This window comes from Cyanistes caeruleus, chromosome 6 (assembly GCF_971803275.1).
Source record: "Cyanistes caeruleus chromosome 6, bCyaCae1.hap1.1, whole genome shotgun sequence".
Taxonomy (NCBI): Eukaryota; Metazoa; Chordata; class Aves; order Passeriformes; family Paridae; genus Cyanistes; species Cyanistes caeruleus.
In genome coordinates, this window is record NC_141706.1 from 53,719,523 (window position 1) to 53,739,819 (window position 20,297).

The 20,297-nt window shown below is 44.2% G+C and overlaps 2 protein-coding genes across 3 annotated transcripts in view; one reads left to right on the forward strand and one right to left on the reverse strand.

Moving 5' to 3' along the window:
* The first annotated feature begins 2,888 nt into the window (after positions 1–2,888).
* FAM181A (family with sequence similarity 181 member A) lies at positions 2,889–4,647 on the forward strand. Its single transcript, XM_086895984.1, has 2 exons — positions 2,889–3,005; positions 3,292–4,647. Exon 2 carries the CDS (start codon positions 3,363–3,365, stop codon positions 4,230–4,232), a length of 870 nt encoding a protein of 289 aa, XP_086752110.1. The 5' UTR covers positions 2,889–3,005; positions 3,292–3,362; the 3' UTR covers positions 4,233–4,647.
* Positions 4,648–6,217: 1,570 nt separating this feature from the next.
* The window catches only part of ASB2 (ankyrin repeat and SOCS box containing 2), a 32,193-nt gene continuing 18,113 nt past the window's right edge, over positions 6,218–20,297 (reverse strand). Inside the window, exons 7-9 of one of the 2 annotated variants that reach the window (XM_023927653.2) lie at positions 15,310–15,871; positions 11,471–11,624; positions 6,218–10,747 (exon numbers count right to left, since the gene is read on the reverse strand). In XM_023927653.2, coding sequence (XP_023783421.2) covers positions 10,611–10,747; positions 11,471–11,624; positions 15,310–15,871 — 853 coding nt within the window. In that variant the 3' untranslated portion in view covers positions 6,218–10,610. The remainder of the gene's footprint in view (positions 10,748–11,470; positions 11,625–15,309; positions 15,872–20,297) is intronic. The other variant, XM_023927652.2, reaches the window with a different exon arrangement.

The window sequence follows — 20,297 nt, forward strand, 5'->3', positions numbered from 1 at the left end:
GGAAATACTTCATTTTAGGAGAGGCCTGGCTGCAATTTTCAAGTGAATAGATTTATTCTTGTGCTTTACTTAAAAAAAGGAGTTAGAAAACTTTACATACCAAAAATTCCCAAGAAGACAGCTGTCAGGAGGTGACATGTCGGATATGAAGTAGCTCTCCAGCTGGTCCCTGTCTGCATGCTGGGAAGGCATGTGGAGACATTTTTTCAATTGCTGTACTAGTTTGACATGCTCACAGTGGAAAATGATGTATCATTCTTGAGCCTTTGCTTGGTGGACACTTCAAAGTGTATTGGATCCTCATAGAGGAGTGCCCTATTGTTAATTGTTCCTTTCACATGTACATTGGGATGAACATGGTGAGAGCAGCGAGGAACAAAAGGGCTCCGGTGGCCTCTTAGAGAAAACCCTGTGCAGCTCAACCTGAGTCTGACCTTGAGAGGGTGGGTTGCTCTGGTTTTTAAATCTGCTTGCTGGTTCATTCCCCTCTGGCACCCCACTGTTACCAGCTGCAGGGGAACAGGATGGTGGAGCAGCGAGCATAGCAAGGCATGGGGAGCTCCTCCACCTCTGCCATGTGCTGCCCAAGGAGCCACATCCTGTATGAGCATCCTTCCGGGAGAAGATGGGTATGGCTGTAGTGCAGGAGCTTGGAAAGGGCTTCTGCAGTGAGTGTGTTGGAGGTGTGAGAGTCTGGTATCCCCCAGTAAGCAGGCAAGTCACATCCACCCTCCTCAATGCAACTGACCCACTAGCCTCAGGCCCAGAGCACAGCCCAGGGCTCTGGAGCCCTGTGAATGGATGTAGGTCTCATAATATGTGGCACAAGTTTTCTGGGCCTCTGAGGACATAGTTCATTAATATACTGAGGTAATATTTGACTCCCAGGCACCTGTCACATATCTCTCTATCTCTCCCTTTTTCTGCCTTGGGAAACCAACTACCTCTAGTGGGAAACTGCACCATGAAATGTGGTGTCCCAGGCTGGGTTTGAAAGCTCAAGCACAGGACACAATTCATTCCTGCAAAGAGGGACATGATGCCTTGGTGTGCATCTCTTTGAATGAACTAGACAAAACCTCTCCCTGTAGCCTCAGCTACACAGAAGTGTCTGTGCAGGCCACACAGAAACTAACTAGGAGGAGAGAGGCACACCTGCAAGTGTAACACACCGTGTTACAGCCCACAGTGATGCCAACAGCTCTCTGTTGCAGCAGATTCTCTTGCAGGATGTCCTGACCCCAGGGTCTCCCTAGACCAAAAACACCTCAGCCTGGGCACCACCATATGTGGCTCAGGCTAGACTGAGAGAAAAGGTGTGAATAGGGATAAGTGCACCAGTACAGTGATCCTGAAGAGACATCCGATGGGCCTCTGCCCAGACTTTCATATAATGGCAAAGTCTCAGCCTTGGCTTCCTCTGATGAAAATTGGATAAATAGAAATAAAGTAAAACAACGGTCAGTAAAATAGTTGTAAAATGTGGCTGTTTTCATCCCTCAGTGCTCAGGTCTTTGATGCTTCATGTCAGTAAAGTAGATTTTACTTGCAAAGTGTCTTGGACTTCAGTCCCTGCTTTCCCCAGCACACATCCGTGTTTGGTTCAGAGCTGGCAGTATCTCCCTGTTGATGGTGCACAGCTCCTGGGTCCCTATCCAGTCTTCCCATGCCCAGGGTACTGGGGACTGGAAAGCAGGAGCAAAGCTTCTTCAGCTGTGGGAGGCAGCGGGTGCTGGCTGGCACACAGGCTGCTGCCAGCTCTGTGTCATCAGTGCACAGCAAGGGCAGCTCTTCTGCTCTCCTTTTCCTCCAGCTCTAGGTTTTACTGTGCTTTTAAGTAATTGTCACCCCTTAGGGACAAGCCTTCGAGAAGGCAGAGGGCTCGCATAACTCTGGATCAATAAAGGAAGCAGCTCAATTAGCATTTCACACGCCTTTTCTTCCCTCTCTTCTTACCTTCCCTGCAGCGGGCATGCTTTCCCCTTAAAGGATTGTCCTGTTTCTGCTCCTTGCCAGCGTTGGCAGGGTGACAGTAGTCGAGTGTGCAAACTTGTGCTATTGTCCCCAGGCCAGGGGGAGTCATGGAGACCCACTAATATGACACAGGAAAATGTTTGCTGATGGCAATTCTATGGGCTTTGTCTAACTCTTTCTCCATCATGACGACTCGATTTAAGTCTCTAACTGTTTGACTACAGATGCAAGAGTACTATCCAACTCCATCCTTTTGTTCGGGTAGTTTGAATGGGTAATTCAGCTTTTGTGTAACTCAATTGAGGGGGCAAACATAAAGACAAGATTCTTGAGCGCTCAAGCTCCCTTTCCATGGATATCTGCACATCTCTTTAGAGATTTGTTCCTTTCCTACCTTTTTCTGACATCATCCTCCCCTTAAAAAAAAAAAAAAAAAAAAAAAAAAAAAAAAAAAAAAGCTGTGATGGGGAACGGTTAAAAGTAGGCTAGTCCAGTCCCCATATTATATTGTCCTGTGCCAATGAAGCATGTTTAGTATCAGCCCCCAGACAGCTTTGGAGAATGAAGAGGAAAGGGTGTCTAAACTTTCCTGACTGATCTTCAGCATTTTTGCTTTGGATTGTGTAATTTTTAAATGAAAGGTTTCCATCGGGGTGAAGAGGATAGGGAGAATGGTAGAAATCATGGGGAAATGATTGTATTTATTAGCTGTCTTTCTGCGGCTGTCCCCATGGAGACAATTTGTGATGGCAAAGAATGCAAGGAGGGGAGGCTGATGCCTGATTGGGATGCTTTGTATTTGGCAAAGTGGCTTCTGATTGGCCTGGGAGAGCCCCGAACTCGCTGGAGTCGATATTCATTCAGCTTGCTCAAGTGCTTGCTAAACTACATCCAAACACTGGCGGGCCCTGGCTGCCTCCGCCGAGGTTGGCGGTGTGTAACCTGCCTAACGAGATTAGCGGGGAAGGGGCTCTCTCTCCTCCGCAGCGACGCAGCCGCCAGCACCGGTGAGAAAAGCTGCCGCACGCCGGGTGAGTGTCGGTGCTCGCTCCCAGGGCGGCCACCCCGGCTCCTGTCCACCTGAGCGCTCTCTAACAGGATCAGGAGCTGAGCTGGCCGCCGAGAGCCGCTCCCCGTGCCGGTGTGTGCGGGGGCAGCAGTGCGGGGCTGCGGGCACGGACAGCAGCTTCCCTGCGAGGAAGCGAGCTGACCGACAACTTGTGTGCGTGGCTGAGAAGTTTGACGTGTCCCTCCATTTGCTTAGTGCCGTTTGAACCAAAGCTTCTTGCTCAAAAGTCTGCCTGTCGTGTTTCGCAGGTTTGCCAAGGTTTGTCTGAAGAAGGATTATAAACTTTTCATGGGAAACTCTGCACGGTGCATTCAGTGAGATGGCATCGGACAGCGAGGTAAAAACTCTACTGAACTTCGTTAACCTGGCTTCGAGCGACATCAAAGCGGCTCTGGATAAATCAGCTCCTTGCCGCCGGTCCGTGGACCACAGGAAATACTTGCAGAAGCAGCTCAAGCGGTTTTCTCAGAAGTACTCACGGATGCCACGGTGTCACCCCAGCAAACCCCCCGAGTGCGGCTGGCGCAGGGCCGCAGAGGAGCGGGCCCGCGGCCCCCTGCCCGAGGCAGCCGAGCCCAGCTCCCACGGCGGGGCTGCCGCCGAGAAGGTGATGCAGGCAGCCGAGGCAGAGGACAGCCTCACCGGGGACCGGGTTTTGCAGGAACAAAAGCCCGAGGCTGCCCGACCGGACCAGGTGCCCATGAGGAAGCGACAGCTCCCCGCCTCCTTCTGGGAAGAGCCGCGGCCGGCCCAAAGCCTGACAGCCAGAGCCTTTCCTGCCAGCCCTGAGGGGCTCCAAGCCCCCAGAGACCCTCCTCCCTATGAGGGGAAGAAAGGCAAGAGGAGCCCGGACGCTGCGGGCCCGGAGAGCCCCCCTGACACTGCGCCACACGCCGGGGACAAGGACCCCGCCGGGCCGCTCTCGGGCCGAGTGGGTGCTTGGACCTGCTGCCCCTTCCCCTGCCCCGGGCCAGGCGTGTTCCAGCCCCCGGGAGCGCTGCCCCCGTCGCCCTTCCCGGGGCTGGGCCTGTGGCGGAAGAGTGCGGCCCCGCTGCCGGCCGAGGTGCCGCACTTCTGCAAGGAGGCCGACGGCCCGGCACAGAAACTCTACAGGCCCACGGTTCTGAAACCCATCCCCACCAAGCCCGCCATCCCCCCACCCATCTTCAATGTTTTTGGCTATCTTTAGCGGGGCGGGTGCCGGAGTCACGCCGAACACGACAGCTCCTGAGGGGGATTTGAAACGCCCGGTCAGCCCTCGGGCATGAGCGGCTGGCAGGGGAAGGAGGCCGGCGATCACACCCTCAGCCTCGTGGGCGGGCTGGAGGGAATAAATAACTGCTGGGAAGGTACTTGGGCTGCGCTCTCCCCTCCGTACACGGGGGCAAATCGGCAATAAACCTCGCGAAGCCGGTGGCATGCAGCATGAGGCACACCAGGTCTCTTTCATCCACGGGCATTGTCTGAGCCGCGGCGAGCGGGGCTGCGGGCCATTCATAGCCGCGCTTGTAACACCTACGAGACCGCCTCCACGTGGGAACATCTTTCTGGGGCTGCCCTGCGGCAGCAGCAGCGAAATGGAATAAATTAAATGTATTCAAAGAGTTTTCTGTACTTTAATTGCAGAGAAGTCAAGATATTCAGGTCATTTCGTTTTGCATGCAAGGGACTGGAAGGATGGTATTTGATATAGAAACCACTTGTGATTGATTTAAACTCTTGTTGTATGTAAATACTGAGAGAATTAAAAGAAAAAAATAAGGGAAGAAAGAAGGTAATTTTATTTTGGTGATTCTGCAAGTACACTCTGTTTAGTTTTGCCCCGCTGGTGGGGAGATACGAGGGCTGAAATCTCTGCCTATTCGGACTGATATAAATCAGAATTCTTCTGGGGCTAGGATGTTAGCTAGTGCTAAGCTGGTGCAAATGGAAGCGGGATGCATTTCCACATCAGGCATTGATCTGCATCAACATAATAAGTGAGGAATTGTATTAGTTTAATACAAAACCATTAGGTATGATGGAAGAAAAAGGAAAGAATGGACTACCTTGATTTCTGGTTGAGAGACATCTTTTATTTTGCCTGATTTTAAGATGATATCACAAGACCTGGCTGTAAATGTCTTGCCTAGTATATTCCTAATTTGTTTAACAAATTGGCATTGGAGAATTTATTAAGAAGTGTTTTTAAGTTAGGTTTCTCTAAACCCATGGAGAAAGTGGTACTAAGACAGAACATGAGATATGAGATGTTTAAGGCTGCAGGTGTTTGTATCTATTTGGTTATACTGGAGTAAATCACTGAAGTCAAGAGCAGTATATTTTGGGAGGAAAGAGGGACAAAGAAAGGACATCCATGACCTCCCAGGGCTTGAACCTGCTGTTGCTGAAGCTAATGGGAACTTCTCCCAGGACTCAATAGAAAGTGGCCTTGATTGGTTTGGTCTCTGACTGGCATAGCTCTCTATGACTCCTGGTATCTCTACAAGGGGAAAACCAGAAAACACTTCATTTGAGTGCATTGCAGTCATTAAAAAAAATATCATCTGAAGCAGTTGTAGAGTATCATTTTGTATCTTCTGATGGCCTTGGTATTATATAACCTCGTTGCAACTTTTATTGGGATATGAACTACCACTGGCATTAGGTCAGTTGGTTAGAGCCTGGTGCTAATAATGCCAAGGTTGTGGATTTGATCCCTGTATCGGCCATTCACTTAAGAGCTGGATTTGATGACCCTTGTGAGTCCCTCCCAACTTAAAATATTCTGTGATTCTACTCCCAGGCTAGAAATGGTTTACTCTTTCCCTAAACCTCACATATCCCACCAATGTTCACTTTTACGGAAACAATGTCTGTAATGTGTTTGTAGTCCAGGTGAACTGTAGAAATAGAGATGGCTTTCATTGCCTTCTCCCTGCATTTGATATGTATCAAGCTAGCATAGACTATACCTGTAGGAGAGAGAGCAGGAAATGTCTTTGGTAGCACATACCTGTAGCTACATGCAAGGCATGAGGTGCTGAAGAGCTAATCTAGGGGCTAAAGATGTCAGGTTAGCTCTTGATCCAGAACTGAAGATAGGAACATACTTAAATGCCTTTCCCTTTTTTGGAAAAAAAAATCAATGAGGAAACTCCAGAAGAAGAATAATAGAAACCAGAGCCATTGAAGTTAAAGGTAGGAGAACAAGGGCTTTTAATTTACAGACCTGTAGACAAGGAATTTTTTTACATGGAAATGTTTTTTTTTTCTCACATAAGTAGCTCTGTGTCCTGCTGTAATCCAGATGCAGCCAGATGCTGAAATCTGTTTCAGTACTATCGATGCAGAGCCGCCTTCTTGGCATTGGTCTGTATTTGCATCTGGGTGGCCAGACCAGGTCATGGAATGAACTACTGGCATTGCAGTAGTTGCTGTGCTCAAGTGTTGCTCCTTGAGTTCTTTAGGGAAATTTCATAGTGCTGTGGATCACACCAGAATAAGGATTACTATAAAAATTCAAAATACTTGGCAAAGTGGATAGCCTCTGTATAAATTTTATTTCTGAAGAAATCCAGAGAAAGATGAGAGTTACAACCTGTCTTTTGAATATTTAATTCTTAATTTTATTTTTTCCCTTCTTTAAAACTCTTTATTATTTGAATGTATATTGCTGCATATTTTCCATGTAGTAGAATAGTGCTTTAAAGTTATGATGAAAGATTGAAACAGTCCATTCTAAATGACCTCAGACTCAAATACTTATGCTCCTACACTCAGATTTAAACTAATATTACTTTTTCAAAATCCTTTGTGACATGGAAGTTCCCCCCCACCCCAGCCCAAGGCAGGCAGTGGCCCTTGATGGGGCTTTGAACTGAAGCAGCAGTGAAGTAAAACACAAATGAACAGAAGACAATTGTTAAGTATATTCAAAATCCCTGAATGGGGATGTGTGAGACTTTCCAAAAGGTTTGCAAATAATAGCAACTCTGCCTCCTCTCTAGCAATATTTACCGTTCTCTCATCCCTGAGATTAACAACAGAATGATTAATTGTTCAAGCTTGGATTGATTCAAATTTTCCTGGATATTTTTGTGTTTGGCTGGTCGATGGTTGATGTTGCTATTCAGGACAGCTGATAGTCCTTAAGAATCTACTTGTTTATTCATACTTTGTTTGAAAGATGGAAACATAACATTTGAGAGCTGCTATTTACTAAAACAGTGCAAATTTAAACTTTAAAAAACACAATAGCTTTTATAAATAATGGGAAGGGAGAGGTAAATGAAAAAAACTTTTATACAAAATGAAATTTTAAAAAAATCAAAAAAAGTGCAGAAGAACATCAAGTGAATTGCACATTTTGCAGTAAAAAAAATGTACAGTAACCTGGTCATGAAATATTCCTAGAACATTTCACATAAAGTCATCATCTCTGAAGGAGTCTAACTATCACACTCAGTAAAACAAGCCACTTTACCTTGAACTAGAATTACTGATCTGCTTACAAAGCCTGGCTTGCCTGGGTTCTGGAAGATTTTTCTTTTCACAGTAACTTCTAGGTAGATGCATTAAAGGCCCATTGAATTCATGCAGATTCAGTATTGTGCACAAAATAGCATGTCAGTGACTGGAGTGGAGAGGTAGTGAGCTCCATTTCAGTGAGAATAAATGTAAACTGAGTGTGTGAAGGTATGCTTTAAAGATCAAGCAGAAAGGATTTAATAACATTGTAATTACTAGACTCCCCCTCTAACAGACTCTTCTCACCTCAGTTTCTGTGCAGAGCATGCACTTATCCTTCCCACAGATGTGTTATGTTCCCATCAGACCAGTGCTCTCTGCCTCAGTGACTTCTGCTCAGGACAGATCCTTGACAGCAACCAGGACATGGGTCTCCCCATAGAAGTGTAAGTCTCTTGGTTGAAAGAAGAAATGGGCTTTCCTTATTTATCCCATTCAAACACAGTTTCAGGTTCTCCTAGGATATAAAAAGAAATTGCTACTTGCTAGACTTTTGTGGACACAAAAATGTTGGCTCAGGGGAAATTCCCAGTTTGGGACAGTTATGAAATCCCACTTCTGGAGTTATACATGTACTTGGTGATTGTGAACCCTTCTACCCCGTCTACCCTTCTACCTTCTTCAGGGCTGTCACTGCACACCAAACTCTGGAGTGGTCTCCACCAAGCTCCATCTGTATCCATCATCCCCTACAACTCTGCTTTGTAATACTTGCTTGATTTCAAGGACTTTTGATTTCTATCAGTGTGAGACCCAGACCTTTGTTTTTCAGCCTCAGAAAGTGAGAGATGCATGAACTCCACAGTGATTTTCTGTCTCTCCAGGGACTGCTTACCAATACAGGACCTTCACTGGCAGAACTGATAGAGCAATTTCTTGTTCCCCATCCTTTTCTACCCATCCAATATTTTTCTAACCTGAACCAATTCCCTGTTCACACTGCAGAAGAGTGTGAGGATAGATCCTAAACTGGTAGTAAAGGAAGTTAATGGATGAAACTTCACCAGTGGAGGAAGCCCACCTGACTTTCCAAAGCTTTACAAGAAGATCACTGTTCAGTGTGAATTGAAACTCAGTTGGTTTTTCAATTTTTGCATTTATAAAGGGAACAGCAATGTAGACATGACAATGACAGAGTAAGCAATCCTGTAAGCAATCCTTTTTCTGCTCACATCCTGTCCCACAAGTGATGAACACATTTCACACAAAGCCATCACAGTCTGTGTGCCCAGACAGATTGTATTACTTGTATTTGTGCAACACACTTTAGTCCTGTGCTCAGGTATAAAACTCCACACAAATAAAACTCAGTGCAGTGTATTTTCCCTACTTAGATTTCTATCATATTCCATAGATGCTATACAAACAAAACCAGATCTGTAAGGTCTCTGGTAGGGACTCTCAGCAGACCCCACCAGGCACACTAGGCACAGCTCCTCTGTCACCTAAGGTGAGGATTGTGCTGCTAGCTTAAGATGCTAATCTGAAAAGATGTAGTTCCAAATTTAGTTTCTTCTATTCTTTCTTAGGTGCCTAGTGAGGAATAAAGCACTCATCAAAGCAGTTCAGCAAGTCACACCTGTCAAGTGATCTGTAGTCACTGCCAATAACTGTTCATGGGCTCCTTGGCCTCCCCAGCTGTGAGGGAATGTGACTTGTTAAAAACTTCAATAAAAGAATTTCACGGACAATTACAGTGGTTCAGCAGATAGATGGTGACTTGTTAAGTTGCCATAAATCAGTTGTGGATCTGAGCTGTAAATAGGTGACCTAATTTTCAAAGAAGATGAGATAGTAACTTTCATCAGTGTCAAAGGAAGCTAATAGATACGTCAAACTTCCAAAATCAGAAATTTCAGGGCTAAATTCTGAGATATTTATTCTGCCTCGGTAATATCTGATACTGAATATGATTCCCCTGTTTTAAGTGGAACAACACCTGGTCAAGCAACTTGGCATTGTTTAGGCAGCTGAATCAGGATTTGGAAACCTAATTCTGGGTATTCATTTCCATAAATTTTGCAGTTTGAATTCAATAATTTTGAAATAATTTCTTTTACTTTCAATCATAGTATTGTTACAGCCATAGAGGAGGTCGGAGAGGCTGGGTTTTGTAGAGATAAGATCTTCTGGGGGAGAAAGAGAATAAGTTGGTTCAGCAGTGTTGCCTCTCTCCTTCACATCACTCTCTGTTCCAGCTCCTCTAGGGCTTTGTTCTGTTCTGACACCAGCTTTATGAAAACATAAACCTACTGTTTACAGTACAGCTACTTCTAATTTACACCAAAAAAAAAGAGCTTAGGGTTGCTTTCAAATCCCCAGTCTAGGAAATTCTCTCAAGCAAAATTTCACTTACTTCCTATTGCAAATAAAATACAAAATGGACTGTATTCACTATGTGCAAATATAATTCTTCCTTCCTCCTTAAATAAACCTTTCCTTGACTTTTAAAGGATTCAGCATTTCTGGATTTTAGTCCACTAGATCTTCTGAGATTTGAAGGTTCAGAAATCAAGTACTCAAAATGAAAAGTACAAAAAAAGAAGTGCTAGCAAGGTGGTGTCAAAATATCTGAGAATTAGCAACCAACACACTTCACATAAATCCAGATAATAGAATAGAAACTACAATATAAATCTCAGTCAGTGAAGGCAATGTGATTGTTTTCCCAAATACATTGATTCTTGACAAGTTCTGAGTTGTGACCACAGCAAGGGTGCTATGCTCCACCACTCAAAAAAGTTCAGGACACTTTTGAATTCCTCACTGATACTTGCTTCAGCACTACTCATTTGTCAGTGTTGGCTCTCATTTCTTCTTCTTCTCAGACTGAGGTCTGAGGTGAATCGTGTTTTCTCTTGAAAAACCTAACAGCAGTTTCCTGTGTTGTCTCCTCCATTTTCTTCTCACTCATGCTTCAAAAGGACATTTCTCTTGGATTAGTCATGGGAGGGTGCTTGACCAAGCCCGCAGCAGTTCCTCCCCGGTGTGCACCTGTGCCACGGTGGTGGCGCCGGGTGTCAGCCAGGAAGCTGCTGCATATCCAGTGTGCTTGGGGTCACTGTGAGTAGTCATGCTGTAAATATCGGATCAGTCTGTCTGGGAGAGGCAGGGTGTCGAGGAGTTTGATGCGGTTTCTTCCAACCAGGCTCCGTACCTTGATGCGGCAAAGATGGGAAAGAGGTCGTGGAGGTTCTGAAAGATAGGTGGGTCAGAAACATGAGCAGAATAGATTTTAACTTGAGGGACTTGAGCTCAGCTTGGGCAGGAGGAAAATGGGAGAAGGAAGAATAAAAAAAGGGGTTTTTTTCAGTAATGAGGGGATAATACGTCTGGGGTTGGAATAGAACACCTATTCTGAGGCATGACATGGGGAAGGATGTGGGGCTGGAGGATGGGGTGCTGTACCCATCTCAGCCATTACAATGGGCTTTCTAGGAGGATTTAAACAAGCCACTTCAAAGTGTTCAGCCTTCCCACTGAAAATAATGCAATAGATACCAAATTTATCTTGGTGCCAGAAAACTGATTCTGGTCTATGAAAGACTTTTTCCTGAGGGAATGGATATTAGGAGAGTGGAATATTCATGATGGTTTTAAAGACCACTGGTGCTTGCTAGGCTGCTGTGGAGATGGCTGTGCTGCCTACCTGTCCTGATCTTACAGAACCCCAGCTACATCCAAATGGGCCCTTCTGCACTGCTATGCTCTTTCCCAGTGGGTCAGATAAATGGCTGGTGTGCACTTCACACCACAGGGCCAGTGACACCCCAGAAATTGCTGACCCTCATACCTGGTCAGTCACAGCAGGGAAATCCTTTCAAGTTTATGGGATGAATACTAAGAGGAGATGGTGACTGAGGTTTTGAATCCAACAGTGGGACTATTTGTGCCATATTCTCTTCTGGGAGAGCATACCTGCTTTTTCTTTAATGACAGCCCAGTCCTCATAGCTGTCAATATGCTCCTTGAGCCGGGAACAGAGCTGCACGTTACCCACATAGTCCAGAAGAACGTCGATGATCGGCCCAGCCCAGCGACTTATCTCTGGAGTAGACACCATTTCACAAAACTTCAAGGAAAAACAGATTGACTGGCATCAGTGGGACAAAAATGCACTTGTGGAAACAGCAATTGCAATAGCCCTGACAGCTCTAGTGGTGACCCCCTTCTACCAGCTGTGAGGGCAATTGCCACTTTCCTTTCAGAAAACTTCAACTGAAGCCTGTTCCAGCTGAGGGTAGAACCTCTCTTTGCAGTCACTTTGACACAAATCCCTGGTAAAGTCCTAGCTCTGGAGCATGGAATAACGCTGAATTGTTTACAAGTCCTAGGGTACTACTTCCACAGAAATGCAAGGGCAGAGAAACTTTGCCCCAAGCTAGTCAGGGGCTGCTGAAAGATCCCTGCAGTCTAGGGCCTTGTGACCTAGAATGCTGGGTCCTTTCCCTTCTTGGGTGGAGTTTTGAGAGGCAAAAAGGAATCTCAGGGAAAGAGGGAGATTCAGAAGAATGCAGCACCTCCTGCTTCTTGTGAACCTGCTAGTATCTGCAGCTTTGGGGGGGCAAACATCTTACTAGAAACAAGTCTGGAGAAATCTCTGCTCAGATGAATTCCAGGCCATTTTACTCACTCATGTGAGAACTATCCTGGCCCTAATAGAGGGGTGCCTTCTGTCCTCATGACATCAATCATGCAAATTTTCTACTGTCTCCAGTGTAAGCTGCAGAGTACCCAAATCCATTGCATGGAGGGCTTCTTGTGAAGATAGTGAAGAATAGACTTAAGGACCTGGCTTTAAGCTGACTAATTTTTTTTAAAAAAATCTGCCCACTTTAACATAAATATGTATATTATACCAGTCAGTTTCATTTGTCTCTTTTAGGGTTCTGCATATGATGAAGATATCTGTGGATGTAATCTGCATGCAAGCAGTCAGGAAATTTAACATGAATTAAATCATGCTGAGTGGGTAAGAACTCAGGCACATGGCTGAACCCTATTGAATGATGGTGGCTGAAGCACCATCCATCAGCTTAGTCACTCAGACTGTCTGCAAACACCTTCTAAGCCCACACCAAACAGGAAAGAAAATGTGCCATCTTAAAGCTCTCTCAGTTTAAATTCCTGTAACTAGATAAAATTTGATTATTCGTGCATGAGTCCTAACTCAACTCCTAATCATTATGCTCTTGTGTGGATACTCTTATTCAGAAGTAAAATTATATTAGTTCACCTAGTAAAATAGAGCAGTGGAAAATAAGATTATTTTCTTCAAAGTGAGAGCATTCACAGAGGTGTTCACTACACTTCTGACTCCTATTTTTCACTGAACATCACCATGTAATGTTTCCTAGGACAACTGGAGGCAGTAATGTCAGAAGGATGGTGGTGGACAGCCCACAGTTTCCTACCTGGGCTGCTTATAGGAAGTGCAGTTTTGTGTGTCTGGCTGTCACTCCCCAGTGCGTGTGTCACTGCCATGCAGTCGCCCGTGGGCAGCACAGACTGGGCACCAGCTTTACCACCTCCTTGCAGTTGAAATGAAGACATGTGTAGGGCCATAAAACACTGGATCTTGCTCTCTTCTCTCCACCAGAGATCATGCCTGCCTTTTTCTCTCCCTGTTCACAAGCTCAGCTTACAAAAACCTCTTCTGGAATAAACATGTTTCAAAACACATTGCAGGAAAAGAAGGAAAACAAAGAAAAATGATGCAACCTGCAAGACCAGGCAGTGGGATTGACTCAGGGACAAGGTGGCTCTGAGCCTGTGTTCTCGGCAGAAACCCGAATGCCCTCTCGTGGCAGTACGGTACTGCTGTCCGTCCCCACCTGATCCTGGGATCAACAGCAGTTCTGGAAACATGAAGGGAGTCAGCAACCATTTTTCTGTGTTCACTTTCTCCAGGACACACTAATTTAGTAGCATCAGTGATGATTTATATTTGTGCATTTTCCAAATCCAGTTACAGTAGTTTGTAGCCTTTATAGAGACCAATAATTCAGATTTATTATCCTTATGTGATCTTACAGAAGAATATAGAAAAAAAACATCTTTCGTGTGGAGAAGGCTGTAGTTTCATAAGGTCCTCCGTATTTCAGAATATAAACCATAACTACATGTCATGAAGCTGCCACACAAGCCTCACTTTTATTAGCCAAAATCCTAGCAGTAAAAGCAAATAAAAAACAATATTAGAGGGAAGGGTTTACTTTTTTTTTTTTTTTCCCCTGTGCACATCTGTCCTTACTGCTTTCTCTCTGGGCACAGATAAAATTTTATAGAGTTTTTTCTATCTCTGCCTCATGTGATGTGACCTTTGAGGCAATAACTCTTTGTTAGTGACCTGATATTTTCTTAGGCAATAGTTCCAGGTGAGATCCAGAAGGAACTGGTTTTGAATGGCCAGGATACCATAGGGGGCCACAGACAAACCCTCTCTATTTGTCTTGGAATTCCATCTCTATATTCACTCAGTGTGCTGCCATATCACAGATCAAGAACTAGAGATGATATAGTTTATAAATTTTTCTTTGACAAAAAATACGGTATCCTGGAAGAGTTTTGTTGTGACAAAGACTCTTGAAGATAAAGCCCTGTTTAGGATAAGAGATTATTGTAATGAACTCTTAAAATCCTCTCTATAAGATTTTAATTTAGCTTGTTTTTTTTCCCCAGATATGCTACTGCAGAGTAAAGTCTTTTGGAAGACAGGACTGATAAAAAGGTCAATATTTCCTTGGATTTTTTTTTTCTTTTTTTCTTTCCACCACCAAAGAATATATATTGGTAACTATACCTTCGGGATCCCTCAAACCTGCACTTAAACTAGATAGAAGCTGATTGATTTCTTTCCCAATTCTTTGCAAAATAGAAAAACTTCCATGTTGAGATTTCATTTCTGTGTAGTGTATTGAAAGATAGCATAATTTGAGTGGAGCATTAGGTTTTGAGATACATTGGAAGGAGAGAACATACAGAAATCAGAAAAGAAGTATAACCTGAGATTCTGCAAAGTCCTTTAAGGGACTGAGAGTCTCATTTTAGCCCAGTAGAAGCTAAGCCCAGCTGCATTTTAGAAAGGACTGCAAAGATACATGTATAAAGTGTAGATATCTAAAGCCTGTAAGTGGCTTTGAAAATACGAAATCATGGACCTAAATCTCCTAATCTCTTGTGAAATCTTGAAATATAACTCAGTCACACAGCTAATGTAATAATTTATGCTCTCCCTCCATGACTACTTTTCCAGTAGACACAGAAGTTTCAGTTGCTCACATTAAATAGTTTACCCTCACAGAGTGAAGCACTAGACTGTTTTCATGTAACCAGTAGCTAACCTTCTGTATCAGACAAAACAAATCCTACAGGGCAAGTTAAAAAAGGTTTCTACTGCCCAGATTCTATCATCCATATGTTTGTCAGGAAAACATGCCTCAGTCCTGGCACCTCAGGTCCAGAGGAAAAGAGCATTGTAGAATTGTTGGTAAGACTGTCAAGATGGTTACAATTCACTGTAAATTCAAGCTATGTCCACAGTGGCTGTTGCCTACCTTCCTGCAGTCATTGAACACCAACTTGGAATGTTTGAAGACTCATATTGAACCTTTTTTTTTTTTCCCCTGTAAATAAAGTAGGGATCATGGCATTTTATTTCACAAAAATAGTTGGAAGAAAAAATACATTAATGTTGTCAAAACCCAGTGGTAGGACATGTCCTCAGAAGTCCTGTAGGTAGACTAGGCTGTGCTTACCTGTACTACAGTTGGCTCTCTGGTCACCTGAGGATCATTAAGTCTTTCCCGCCTGTAATTCAATGCAGGGTGTGGGCCATTTCCGTACTGACACTCAAAACAGGAACCTGCATCACAGCCCAGATCCAGGAGATACTTCAGCACAGAAAGGTACTTCATTGAAAACATGATGGTAGCTGGAAATGTGGTGGGATGACTTGATATATAGGCATCAATGTTTGCCCCATGGTCAAGAAGCAGTTTCATGGTCTTCAGGCAGCCGTGGCGGATGGAGATGAGTAATGGGTTAATGAGGTCAACATTGGGGTTGGCTCCAGCTTGCAGCAGCAGCTCTGTGGCATAGATATTATTGTTAAAAACAGCAAAATAGAGTGGGGTGGTGCGTCTGTCCTCATAAAGGCAGGACCGTTCATCAGAGAGGGCAGTGTTGACCTCGTAGCCAGCGTCTATCAGCTCTTCCAAGATATCGTCATTGTTGCGTTCGGCCGCTAAGTGCAGGGGGCTGATGCCACTACGCTTGACACGGGTGCGGCTGGTGACAGGGATCAGCATGGAGACAATCCTGCCAGGAGGAGACTCAGTGAGCAGCAGTGAACTCCAGGGGATCTACAGCACTACAGCACGTCATAGCTTTATGATTGTACTCGTAAGGCAGAGCGTGCTAACTTGGACACAGGAGCAGCTCATAGGAACCAGAGTGCAAACCTCAAACCTGTCAGCAACTCCCTGTGCACCTACCTTGCCAAAAATGTGAGTTGTGTGACCTTCCCCTTTCATGGAGGAACACATTTTTTTGAGATTATCACCCAGTTTCTGTGACGTAATGGCAGCTACAGGGGCAGTTACAGTGGAAGAGACGACATGCTGGCACTCACCCTCCCTGGTGTTATTTCTCTAAGGTTCCAAAGCCCAAAGGGCAACAACCAGGCAGGAACTACCAGATATTCTGCACCTTCATCATCATGCTGTGGGTAGGACTGGAGGAAGAGGTGCACAACCTCCAGCCTGAGGTACCAGCAGAGAGAATACATCTCCCCTTCACAGGGTTTGCTTTACTGCTCAGCAGAGAAGGGTGCCAACATAAAGTGCTGGCAGGTCTTGTGGGTCACAGCCACAGTAATGGGCTTGATACCAGTAAGGGGGTGAAACCCCATGTCTACAGGTCTGAGCTAGGATCAACTACAGATTTGGTTCCCAAGCTTTCCCTATTAGATTTTACAATTCACTTATTACCCTGCATGGATCCCTATGCTGCAGGCCTTCACTGTGCGGCTTTTGACTACAGCAAATTTATGGGGCTATCAATGTCCTTCCCAAATCATGGGGAGCCAAAAAGACAATTAGTAAAAGAGAGAAAAAGAAGTAAAATATGTTCAGACTGGTTTCCGTGTTTCAGCTGAGGGAGAAAAAATGTGCAGCCAAGTACTAAACCCCAGTAATGAGGGGTTGCTATTGGAAAGCATGATGTGGCCTTAAACACAACAACATAAATAAAGCTGATCTAATATGTAATATGATTTTCAAATATATGATGCACAGGAGCCCTGCAGTCACAAATTCATGATCATTTTTTCATCTGCACAGGTGTCAGTGGAGCTGCATGACCAACCTTAAGGGTTAGACCTTCATTTCCTGCTCATAAAGAAGGGTGATATAGCCAAGGCCCCAGGTTGATTCTGTAGATATGGACAAGTCACCTCAAGCTACTTTCAGAAAGAGCCTGGGGATCATCCAACCTGAGTCTGCCTGCTGAGCCAGGAGTTGCCCAGACTTCCTTTGTAAGATCTGTGTAGAGGGGGGATATCATGAATAGGAGCTTGTGTGAGCTGGGAGGCCAAGCACACCCTCTTTGCCTCTTTTCCTCCCATGCAGACTGCTCTACCTAGCAGTCAACAGCCCTGGCGGCACACAAACATGCAAAGCTCAGTTTCCTACCATGTAGTGTGTCTCCTTTAAAATGCTGCATATCTTTAGCTTGACTGCAATGGCTGGGCCCAACACTGGGCCCTCAAACATATATTTACATAATGAACTAAGCCAGTAAAACCTTTGTCTGCGATGATCTTGTGATCCTGTGAAAGATCCAACACTCCCAGGAGCTGAAATTAGAGTTGAAGATGCATAGCATTTTACAGGATTATGTTCCTATTTACATGATGGACTGTTGATGTCTCCAAGTTACTTCTACACCTCATTTTTAAACAAAAAGGCTTTTTAAATTATGTAAATATCTTGGGAAATTAAGCACTTTTTTTTTCCTCCAAGCGGTCACACTAATTTTCCAGCCCTGTGACACTTGCCAGGGAGCAGGAGGTTTGGGTGCTGGTGAGCTGGCAGCTTCCCACCCTCAGCAAATGTTCTGTAAGAGCCTAATAACAAAAAGGGCACAGAGCACTGTGAGGACACAACGCCAAGTACCAGCATTACTCATCCCATGATCAAATGTTTTGAAGATTTAAGGGTCTGTTTTGTTCTTTCCCTCCAGCATATGTGCTTCAGCCAGCTCTTCACATCTGAGTTAAAGAGGCACTGCATCATTTCTGTCTGCAAGGGGAACCTGAACCTCGCTGCACGGGTGCCAGGCTGAGGCTCTGCATCCCAATGCTGCAGTGTCCTGGAGCACAGTACCTACAGTCCCTGTACCCCACATTTATTTTGGTATGACAAGCAGGAAGCATCAAATTTTCATTGGTTTAATTGTGTAGCTTGAACCTGTGTCTCTTTCTCACCCTGCAAAGTGGGTCAGTTCAGTAATATGGTGCCTCTGGAGCATTTCCTGTTTCTCTAGAGGGAAAATGCAACTCAAGGCAGCCAAGGCCAGAGAAGTCAGACCACATCCCATGTCTGTCACAGGGATGAGCTTCATGTACAGTTTTTAACTCGTGCCAAGATTTCGCTAATCCCTGACACCTGCTTCTGTGTTTTCTATTTGTTAGGGGTTATATGGAGGAGGAGGCAGAGCATCCTTAGTGTGAGCATGCCAGGAGTTTACTGACTTGTGCTCCCTTAGTAAATCTGCCCATGCTTCACAGTCTTCCCTTCTCAACATCTCAGTTCTAAGGGGGAAAGAGTTAAATGATTGCTTGTGACTGTACTACAGCTTATGAGATGACCTTTATGAATTTCAGGTCAGTATTGACAAGGTGTCATTTAAAATAAACAAACACCAAGCAACAAGAGTTGACAGTTGAGCCCTGGGACCACATTCTTGGCTTTTTGATGGTAGGGAGCCTTCGTGCTCTGGCAAAAAAGTTGAAATGTGGAATTCCTGCAGAATTACGTATTAAATCTGCAGGAATACAGAGGTCACCATGAAGGGTGTTATTTTACTGAATACCAGAGGAATTAAGAATGATCAGCCAAATAGGCTAAAGTTTTGTCATTTAGATAAATATTTATAAGAGAATATATTTTTCTTTTGTCTCTCTTTTCTACTTCGTTTGCAGCAGTTGTGCACAAAATTTGTGCTCAGTCTTTTACAAATGAAAGAATGCAGAATTTTAACTAAATTCTGGTCTCATTTGTGCTGCTGGTTGTTGGGAATAATAGATACAAGCCCTGAATCAGACCCTTGCTTTCATAACCCATGGGTGAACTCAGGTTGTAGAGTTTCCATGTAAATTTATTCTCAGGTCAGAGTGTGAGACTACTGAGGGGAGGGAAAGATTCAGAGACCTGGCCCATAATCTATAAACCAATTGGATTCAGATCAACTTACTGTACTTTCAAGTAAACTTTTTAGAAAGTGAACAACTCAAGCTGAATTCTGTCTCTCACACAAGAAAATTACTTTATAACTCAAACCCTGGAGAAGATTTTGAATCATACTTATGTTAGTAAGTACAGGGTATGGATGCACATGATGTAAATGTATAAACCCATGTATATTACATAAGTTGACACTGTCCTCTAGAATACACAGCTTGCACAAGGAACCAGGCCTACTCCAGCTACAGAAGATTAATATCCTCAGGTCTATCAAAGTGACTTGAGAAGCTTAACTGACATTCCCAAGCAAGTCTAAATGCTAGAATGAAAAACATCATGGGAAGGTGTAGTGAAGTTAAAGCTTTTGTTCCTCAGATACTGTGAAATATGCAGGAATCCACTTGAGCAGTTCTATGCAAAGATAACTGTCCTGTCCAGAAACAGTCACTGCAGTTGGACTCTCATTTCCCTGTTGCAGAAATGTTTTGGTAGAAACTGTGATAGCCAGAAGAGTCCTCTACAGTCACCAAGGGGGTCTGTTACTGCAATGAAAAAATAGCTGTGGGTCACTCACTCTTCCAACAGTGAGGGATTGAAAGCAGGAACAAAAACTTGCTCTAGTATCAGAAGTAAATGCTATGGAGTTCAGGCTCAGAAGAATGCTGCAATGTTCCAGGTTATTACTTACATGACAGTGCAACATCCCATTCCCAGACAGCATCTTCTAAATTGATATTCTTTGTCACAGACTATAGCTTGTCACTTTCCTAGAAAAATCTCTGTTTTAGAGGACTGTTAATTCTACCTGATTTCTGCTTATTTTTTCCACTACTTTTCTCCCTGTTTAAAAAATATGCTCAGCTCTATCTCAAACACATTTAATTTCAGAAGGAAAGCAGTGGGTCTTTTTATAAATTTGTCTGTTACAATTAAGAGTTATTTAATCACTCACTACTAAAATATATTTTCCAGACCATGAGAAATTCTTGTCTTTCTTTTCTGAAGCCTTTATAATTTCCTGAAAGGCTTCTGAAAGGAAGGATATCAGAACTGAACACCATATTCTAGTGACAATCTCACTAATGCCCTAGAGATTCACTTAACCACTTCTTGCTGTCAGGAACTGAATTATTGTTATGAAAACCTGAGCACACCAGAGACAAATCCACCATCTTCTGCTTTTGCAGAAGAATCACAACAGGCCTAAACCAGGACATTCATGTAGGAAAATGATTGCAAACCATGCTGGAAAAGCTATTAGGGACTAATACTCCCCACCA

What these genes read in the sequence shown, in the direction of transcription:
- FAM181A (XM_086895984.1), top strand. Translation starts at nt 3,363, where the DNA reads ATGGCATCGGACAGCGAGGTAAAAACTCTACTGAACTTCGTTAACCTG.